This window comes from Penaeus monodon, chromosome 1 (assembly GCF_015228065.2).
Source record: "Penaeus monodon isolate SGIC_2016 chromosome 1, NSTDA_Pmon_1, whole genome shotgun sequence".
In the NCBI taxonomy this organism is placed as follows: domain Eukaryota; kingdom Metazoa; phylum Arthropoda; class Malacostraca; order Decapoda; family Penaeidae; genus Penaeus; species Penaeus monodon.
In genome coordinates, this window is record NC_051386.1 from 55,000,140 (window position 1) to 55,010,139 (window position 10,000).

The 10,000-nt window shown below is 34.9% G+C and overlaps 2 protein-coding genes and 1 non-coding gene across 5 annotated transcripts in view; 1 reads left to right on the top strand and 2 right to left on the bottom strand.

Annotated features, from left to right (window-relative positions):
• LOC119574481 (solute carrier family 35 member C2-like) overlaps positions 1-5,163 on the bottom strand; it is a 31,385-nt gene extending 26,222 nt beyond the window's left edge. The window contains exon 1 of one of the 3 annotated variants that reach the window (XM_037921728.1): positions 4,673-5,163. In XM_037921728.1, the coding sequence (XP_037777656.1) occupies positions 4,673-4,787 (115 nt within the window). In that variant the 5' untranslated portion in view covers positions 4,788-5,163. Of the gene's footprint in view, positions 1-18; positions 385-4,672 lie in introns of those variants that run through there. The other 2 variants (XM_037921735.1, XM_037921808.1) reach the window with 2 other exon arrangements.
• A 2,435-nt stretch (positions 5,164-7,598) lies between these two features.
• LOC119574538 (deoxyribonuclease-1-like) overlaps positions 7,599-10,000 on the bottom strand; it is a gene marked incomplete at its 5' end in the record, with an annotated part of 6,234 nt that continues 3,832 nt past the window's right edge. Inside the window, 4 exon segments of the mRNA XM_037921816.1 lie at positions 7,599-7,867; positions 9,069-9,133; positions 9,136-9,154; positions 9,449-9,634. Coding sequence (XP_037777744.1) covers positions 7,712-7,867; positions 9,069-9,133; positions 9,136-9,154; positions 9,449-9,634 — 426 coding nt within the window.
• On the top strand, positions 8,077-8,148 carry Trnae-cuc. Its single transcript has one exon. It is a non-coding gene; the product is annotated as a tRNA-Glu (tRNA).

The window sequence follows — 10,000 nt, forward strand, 5'->3', positions numbered from 1 at the left end:
ACATGCACTTAAACTCACCGAAGCACAAACGTAAAGAGTAAGTAGACAGAATAAGTAAGGCGTCTACTAACCGCAGATGTATGTTTTGCGACGAGAAACGTAGGCACTTGCGTTCCTTTGAAATGTTCTGTAATAAGCATATCTCTCGTACCTCGCCATTTTGAGAAAAGTTCAAACGTCACTAGTGGGGAAAGGCTTAATTTCGTTAACTATATAATCCAGTTTTCCCTCACCCGAACTTCAGATACTGTTCCTCTTGATATTTGGCTTACTCTTTTGGACTTTTATCTTTTTAAACTACACGGAAAAGTACAGAAAGTGAACGGATTGAACCTTCCACGCTACAGAACACAAAGGTAAACTATTACAGAGTAAGGGACACTTAACCCTTTACATCTGCCTGCAGCTGTTTGGTTCAGGTGTGTAATGTGTAAATACATTTCTAGGGATGGTAACAAAGACTACTCACTCATGTACGATAAAAGCTCACGAATGCATGTTCGTAAACGTGTTTAGTTCTATGCGACTAAACAAAGACAAATTTGCTAATTGTAGAAGAGTGCTAGTGAAAAGTATTCGAAGGCGTGGGTGTAGAACGTCACAAGGCAGCTCAACTACATCAATGAATATACGTAATGACGATTCTGATAATAATGCCATTCATAGCGATGACAAAAATGATATTTGTAATAATGATAATAATAATGATTATGATGATGATAATGATAATAATGATGATGATAATAATGATAATGGTAATAATAATAATAATAGTAATAATATAATAGTAATAATAATAATAATAATAATAATTATTATTATTATTATTATAAAATTATATTAACAATGATTATGGTAAAGATGATGATAATAATGATAATAATAATGATCATAATAGTAATAATTATAATAATTGTATTATTGTTATCATCCTCATCATCATTGTTATTATATGGACAATGATAATCACATCAATAACCAATTTACATGCGAGTGATAGGTCTTTCTGGTTCCCTCGCAATACCTCCACTGAAAGGTGTCCACGTTCATTGAAAGTGTGGCAAACCAGTGACTATCTTTCCGTGGCGCGGTGGCTAGAGATCAACAGGGGAAGTTGAGCGCCTTCTGAGTCAACTTCTAAGCCCGACTATTATACATTTCTTTTATTAGAAGTAGAATCCCCAGCCTTACTGCAAGACAAAGGAAAAATATCCCTTGGTGCTGGGAGAAGTTCCTTACCATTTGAGGGTACTTCTAACTCTCTCTCTTGCCCCTATAGACCTTGACCATGAAATCTCACAGCTTTGAAGCTCCGTTAGAAGAAATTACTCGTTCTGTGATATGTGATTTGCATTTTTTTTTTTAGATCATCGAGGTGTTGGAAAGGGGGCGCACAAGAAAAAAAATGCAGGTCCTAAACTGTCATGTATCCGTCAATCACACCTAACATAGCTCTAATTGTCTTGCACTGATAGGATACAGGGATAGTTGCCAAGTAGTGATTTCATTCGGTGTCATTTCACACCGAGTGACTGATTATAATTATGAATATTATTATAATAATCCATATCATTAAGTTGTATTTGTACTATCATTATGATATTTATTTCTGTGGTTATTATCATTATCGTTGTTATTGTTAATGTTCCTTATGTTTATTTCCCACTGTTTACCAATTTTGTACTATCTTGTAATATCTACCATCTGGTTACTTAATTACAAGAAATGAACATTTCATTTGGTGGTAACAAGAGAGAGAGAGAGAGAGAGAGAGAGAGAGAGAGAGAGAGAGAGAGAGAGAGAGAGAGAGAGAGAGAGAGAGAGAGAGAGAGTTTTTGTTTTTTGCTCGTGTGTGTGTGTGTGTGTGTGATCAATGCTGTTTAATAACACACGCGTTTTAAAACTGAATTTGTAACACATGTTACACATTTGCAAATGTCGTCACCTACACGGAGCATATCTTATGTGCTTTATGATGATGATGGGGCGGGGAGGCTGATGCTTACCATCAAGTGCGCAGATGTTCAGGAACAAAGTAGAGTTATTACGTCACTGCCAAACGTTGTAATTTGTTTATTAGCGTGTGATTACGGATGGAGTAAATGCATGCGCACACTTCTACACAAACCCATACAAAAATTATTGTATCATATAAGGATAACTGTTTCTTATGTCAAAGTCGAACCAGAAAATGAACGGGTGAATGATACTTTTCCGTTCTCATTTTTAACTTCGTTTCGGTTAAATGAGACTTTAACGGAAATATTTGTCGTCGAATTATTTCGCAAAATTAGGACAGGCAAAAAATTTAAACGAACCTCGCTGAGCATCACCACCTCACTTGCAGTCGCTCAAAAACTGTTAATTCGCATCAAGGTAATATTCGCAAAATCTCGTTACCTTTACGATTTGATATTCCATTAAAAAATATTAAACCGACAAATTAATATATCACGATCATTTGCAATATTTAATTAACGTCTGATACGTCTGCCTTCTGCGACGTAATACGACTTTTATCATTATAACTTGCAATGCGCAGTTTTGACTTTTTTTTATATGGCTAGTGGGTGGCAACAGTTAAATGAAACAGTAATATTAGGGATATATTTGTAAGAACCAGTTCGCCAGTTTAAAAGTCACCGTGGCAATAAAAATCCGAGGCTTGACATGAGTTTGCATGTCATATAAACGATGACATACAAACAACGCCCAACGTCATTCAGAACTTACATCCTTCTTCAATACCTTTCAGCGTTGACAGAATGACATTTTCTGAGGTAATATTTTACAAAATGATGAGATTTTTTCAGTCGCCTTCCTCTGAGTGTCAATGCAAGTCACTGAGATTCAAAAGAGCGCAGAAATGGCTCGCTTTTCGTAGTCAAATGGAACCCTTTTGTTTACAGCAATGGTTTTACACGGCTGTACATCGTATACATAGTGTACGGTATATATTACAGTTTAAACAATATAGTAAACAGAGTATATATAATCTATAGTAGATACAATATGCATAGTTTATAGTAATATAGTGTATATAGTTTATGGTAAATACAGAATACAGGAAATGCAGTATAGAGTAATAAAATTAAACAAAACAATAAATCAGATACTGTATGCCATAGTCTTTGTTGTTTAGTGTACAGCCATTTGTTATACTTTTTTTTAACGGTAGGTTCATGTTTGAGCCGCCGTGGTCACAGCATGATACTTAATTGTAGTTTTCATGTTGTGACAATATTGGAGTGAGTACGTGGTAGGGTCCCCAGTTCCTTTCTACGGAGAGTGTCGGCGTTACCTTTTAGGCTGGACCGCATTATGTGGATAACTTTGTAAATTTCAAGCATATAAATTATCTTGATCGATGATTCAAAAGCTGTTATATTACTTCCATTAAAATATATACATTTTTTTTTCATATTAGTTCCATAAACGTACCCATTTTGTGTTTATATTGGTTTTATAAACGTGCCTATTTTATATTAATAAACCGATTGTTGATGCAATTACACTAAATTCCTTTCATATTCTGCACCTTCGCTACTGTTCTGATAGAAAGTGATTGGGAAAATAACGTTTCACATTTAAAATGTTTAACAGCGCACATACAGTTGTCAGCTATCAGTGGAAAACAATATACTTTCTTTCCATTAATTGTGTACAGTTTTTCAAAGAATTAACAACACATCACATGACGTCAGAAAACATTTATCAGTAAAATAGAAGAAGAAGAAGAAGAAAAAGCGAAACAAAAGCTATCATAGCGCTATAAAAAAGAATGGAAGAGTAATGCTAATGATAATAATAATGCTAATAATTTTGCGGTCACTGGCCCTCGTTACATAGCGCCGCATACGGGAGTCAAAGAGACATGTTAGGTTATATGTATTTCATTAGATGTGGGCGTATTTGTATATCTTAGATGTGGGCGTATTTTTTCTTAGATGTGGGCGTATTTGTTTTTCTTAGATGTGAGCGTCTTTGTTTTTTCTTAGATGTAGGCGTATATACATGATATTAGATGCGGGTGTATGTTTTTTTTTTTTTTTTTTTATTAGGTGTGGGTGTATATGTATTTCATTAGATATGGGCGTATATGTACTTCATTAGATATGGGCTTATTTCAAAAAATTAAATGTTGGTTTATCGATACCAAAATACTGACTTTCAATACCAGCACAGCACTGATGAATATTCGTCGATATTTCGGTTACTAAAAGAAAACGTTTCCTATTTAGACATTTTGGGATGGGTGTCTGTTTTAAAAATAACGTCTAACTCCAATAAGCATTTTCTAAAGAACGTTTGTTGTCACCTTTTATTTACATGTAGGCCGATAAAAAGTTATTACTGTAATCTTTCTGCCAGAATATATATTTTTAAAGCTTGGGGTAACACAGATGAAAAGAAAATGTAAAGGTATTAGTATCGATAATCGGTACTAGCCAGAATAATAGAGGTATTAACTTGAAATTACTGGTATCGCCCAATTCTAACCGGAATGTTCATAAGTCCTTACATGTACACCCATTTGTCTTGCTCGTGATTACATATTCATATACAAACGCTTATACCCCTACGTACATACATGTAAAAAGCCTGACTCACTGGCTCACCACACGCATGATGAGTCAGAGGGTCATCAGTGAGTAACAGAAGCCACACTCACCAAAGAATGGGATACTGCGCCGCTCCACTGTATAAGACCCAACGTCGTGGAAGGTCTGGTAATTGACGTGATTCTTGCGTTTAGATGTCATTGTGGCATCGGATTCTTCGGACATTTTAACACTTTATCTCCTAGTTCTCTATTTCTCTTAATCTTTCCTTCGACTCCTGTTCTTTCGTCGTCTCTTTTTGGAAAATTTTTATCGTTCTCTGTGTGCCAAGGATTTTCCCATTCGCAAGCGAGTTGACATCACTTCGTTTACGTCCATGAGACTTCAAACTATTCGGAATTAAATGTACGCTTATAACATGTCGCTGTATATACATATGCCTGGTCTTCTCACTGGATATTAACAATGAAGTTTACCTCCAGTGTTCGTCGCAAAGCAAACATGTAAAAATGGCATTTAAGCCGCACCATCTCTCAGACCTGCTTCATCATGGTGCTTCCTCACCGGTGAATACACTTCCACTTCTCTCAGGAAACTCACAACAGAACAATGTAAGAAGTCTACCTCCAGACCACCGATTCAGGAACACCTGTCTTGCTCGCAGGTGTTGTCCCGAAACACATGTACCGGATCAAACATGGAGGCAGATGTGAATTGCTCATACGTAGATTCACGCAAGGTATTGATATCGGCGAGGAGGAGAGAGAGTAAATGACTCATAAGCATACAGTACTCACTTAACAACAAATATCCGCATATGGTTATATGCACACATGTACTCGGTAACATACAAGCAAATACACACAGTAACACACACATTCATACCAGAGTAAACATGGAGACAGATGTGGTGTTAATTATACCTTTATAAACAATGTACATGTATGAATATGATATTTACATTCGTCTCTACCTATCTATCTATCTATCCATATTAATATTATATATTTATATATGTATGTGTGTGTGTGTGTGTGTGTGTGTACACATATATACACAGTATACACATGTACGCTCGCGCGTGCACACACACACACAAATATGCATTTATACACATCCATACATATGTGTGTTTATTGTCACAAGTTTCAAGAGTAAAAGAAATATTCCGGACCGTTCTTTCAACTATTTTGGTATTCAGTTGTTTATTAATTTCTCCCTGTGCCTGTTTACATTTCTTAAATTTAAAGTTTTTCAGTGGTTTATTAATTAATTACTTTATATCAACATTTACTTTAACGAAATACATTATAAATTGATCAGAAGTTCTGTTCGTTTTTCTAGTCCAAAATTAATTGATCATCTCTAGTTTATCTAGTATATGAAATCTATTTGTCTATTTAGCTGATCCGTCGTTTATTTTTATTTTTTTATTTTTCTTTATTCTGTTACGTACTTTGAAATATTATTTTTCTCTTTTCGTTTCTTTCATTTACGAATCTTCTACAACATACTTGTATAATCCACTTTAACTACATTTCTTCACATAAGGTTATTTATCAGATTTCAGTTGCAGCAAATGTGGAAAAGGCTTGCATGGAAATTAAAACCTCTCCTGTAAAGATATTCATTCACATTCATACTTTTTTTCGACATTTATATATCAGCCGATCTATCTACACAATATTTTCCTTATTTGTATACTTATGTATATAGTAACCTATTTATATTTGGTATCCATGATATTACTTAGATTTTCCGTTATTTTCTATTATATGCCTTAGTTTATTAATTTGATAATTCATCATATATAAATTTGATAACAATTTATTCAGTAGTTTATCAATAAATTTCTGTGATTCAGTGTTTCATAAGAAGCATTATATGCATTTGTCAAATTTGCTTAATGGATTGTAATAGATTTCCCTATTATCTTACTATTCTCATTTATGCATCCACAGTTAATCCATTCACTTTATTCAATCCAGTAGTTTATATAGCAATGTTTACTTTATTATCTCTTTGTTCGACCATTCATGGGTTTTAGCAGCTTTTCTATTTAGAAAACTCACATATGGACCTGGTTTTTAAGCTAGAACAATATTTTAATCATTTGATTTAATAGTTAATACACTGTAGGTAATGTATAATGGATTACTTAAGTTATTTGCAATAGTATCCGTGCTTATCTTCACCGCCATTTTCTTTCAAAGCACAGAGCATATCTTTTAATTCAGGGTAAACATTAAAAGCCATTGTATTATTTATTTAGAATCTTTAAAAATATCCAATTATGGTTACTGTTATAAAATACTAAAACTAGGATTACAAATAATAATTTAATTCTATTAAAAACAGTGATAAAGGGATCAAGGAAAAATTTGCTTTTGTTATTAATATCGAATACAGGAATACAGGATTAGAATATACAGCGATGGATCTAGCCTGAAATGTCCCTGTTGTGGTGTTTAATTAAATATAAACTTACGTGTCACTCTATGATAGATATTCATTAAAGACATCACAGTGTGTATGGTGTTTTACTCGTTTCTACTCTAACTTTCAAGAGAGATTCGTCAAAAGATAGCAACTGTTCTTGGCTACAAATCTGTCTTGTTTACGAAAGGTTAGTTAAGGAGGGAAAGGTACTGCCGAAGGATCTCATGAGTGAAGAAATCAGTGCTGTGTACAGGTCCTCATACGATATTCGTATTCATCCTCTTAACGAAGAGCAGGGGACATTACATGGGAATATGTAGTGATGTCACTGACTGAATTTGATCCCTATTTTAAATGCAGAAGGGTGAAGATGTCAATAAATCCTCCGGAAAAGAAGACACATACCCCAGAATCTGTGCTGTGTGAGTTCCCAAGAAAATGGACATCTGCAACAGTTTCGTGTGTCGTGACCAGTCAATACTTAATGACGTTTACACTGAATAACAGGTCCAATCTAAAATTCAGGCAAAATAGTCTGTATCCTTGTCTATTCCCGTCTAAAAACTCTCTCTCTCTCTTTTCCTCCTTCTCTTTCTTTCTCCTTCTCCCTCTCCTTCCCCCCCCCCCTCTCTCCCTCTCCCTCTCTTAGTACCTTTATAAAATCCAACGACTCCTCTTTTTGCATCGTCGTCAACTAGAAAGCACTTATGTCAGTTGACAAGGGTCGGGGCGCTGATAGAGAGCGAGCAGGATGATTGTGAGCACAAGAAGGCGATCGTGTACATTGAAGGGGTGAGGTTGGCGCCGTATAAAGTGGAGTCTGTCAGTGCTCCTTCCTCTAACTTGTAGAATAACACGGACACTGCCTGCGGAATAAGAGGGAGTTGGATCATGGACTTTTTTTTTTGGTATGTTTTGTGTATTTTTCATATAGTGTTCTTGCTTAGATGAGGTCTTGGTCTTTTGCATTGCCGTATGTTATAGGCATTAGGAAGGCGAAGGGAAGAAAAGGTAAGATCGGGTTAATAAAGAGAAAGAAAGAAAGAAATAAAGGAGCATAATTTGCTCTAGTATATCCCGTGTGGTCTAGTGGCTAGGATACGCGGCTCTCACCCGCGAGGCCCGGGTTCGATTCCCGGCACGGGAAATGTTTTACTTTATAAATTCCAGAATTTGGAGAATGAGTAAATATACAAACAGTAACAGATAAGGATTCGTGCCAAAGACTTCAGAATGACATCGAAAATTTCTTTAAAAGGATTATGAAATTATCATCAAATAATACTCTGTTGTCTATAACTATGAATATAACTATGAATATAACTATGAATATAACTATAAATATAACTATAAATATAACTATAAATATAACTATAAATATAACCATAAATATATATAAAAGAAAAAGTAAAAGCTAGAAGCAAATAAAAAATAATCATAAATGAAAGTCTAAACCACAGGATCCTCCAAAAAATAAATTTCACAAAATACAATCACTAATCTCAAACATGAAGAGAGCAGACGTGTACGTAGACGAAACTAAGAGAGAGAGAGAAAAAAAAAAACGAGGATCACAATATCAACTTTAAAGCATGTATCCGCGCCTTTCTCCATTTAAGGAAGGACACGGGTAAACTTGGGGGCGAAGTTTAACGATCGGCCGCCAGATGGACACCGACTTTGAGTGACTTGAACTACGATGAAAGACTTGAAGGAATTAAAACTTACAAATTAGGAGGAAAGAAAAAAGCGGGATGAGGAATTTATACTTGACAATAATGTCTCATAAACAGTAACACCAGACAAGGACAAATACAATTTTGGATTAAGGTAAGACTAACATGAGGTCATGACAATAAAGTTAAGGATAAAATGTGGTGACAGGGATTTCGAGAAACTTCGCTTTCCAAGTCGGACTATTGATAAAAGGAGCAACTTTCCACAAAACGGTGTATGTGCTTGAAAATAAATGATAATCTAAATACAGCAGATTGGGGCGCGGTTATATGTGTATATGTAATCTCAAATACTGTATTATCTTAAGTGAAATATAACGTGATATCTCACCTCAGAGGGGACAAGAAGCCTGTTATTTGAAGCGAAGACTGTAATCAAATCTTTCGCGTTTTTTTGTTTATGCGCCAACGTATGAGCTGAAAACGAAGGAAAAAGAGTTAGTGTTTTTTAAAAACGTTTCTGTCAAAGCATATAACCCATTTCCATGATGTAAATGATACCAGGTTCATACTCAATGTAAACCAGTATTATGATAAAATTAAAAGTTAATTATAAGAGATGAAACATAAAAAAAAAACAAGAAAAAAATTAAAATAATTCCTCCAACCATGCCAGGACTTATACAATAACAGTATAAATAACAATAATATAAATATATATATATATTTTTTAATATAGAGATAAAGAGATGGAAATAAAATGTTCCCAACCACGTAATCCTGAGTATAGATGCAGACTTCAGCATTCCCGCATCCCGTGATGTTCGCGAGGCCTTCCTGCGTGGCCTCAAAACTGACATCAATAGCGATGTTCGAAGTCACCTTTGCCAACACCTCGGGGGCCACAGCACCTCGCAGGCGGACTTCCACGGGGTAGTGGTCGCTCACGTCATCAATCTATCGAATTAATGACCCTTTGTCCTTAACCCTTCCCCTTCTATCAGTGTTCAACCTACCCCATTTTCTCTCTCTCTTTATACTCCTTTCATTACCATACTATCTTATAATGCCATTTGATCTTTGAAATCTATGGGATTTTGTTCTAAAAAGAACTTTAAACCTTTCCAACCACAATACTTTACCACAGAGGTATATGACTTTGATGTCTAGCATATTTATTTGCTTAAAGCATCTAAACATTAAACATTGCTTAAAACTGATTTATGATGAAGACATATTATATTCGTTTTCAAGAACCCAGTCTTCAAAAAAAAAAAAAAATTACCCCCCCCCCCCCAAAAAAAAAAAAAAAAAAAAAAAACT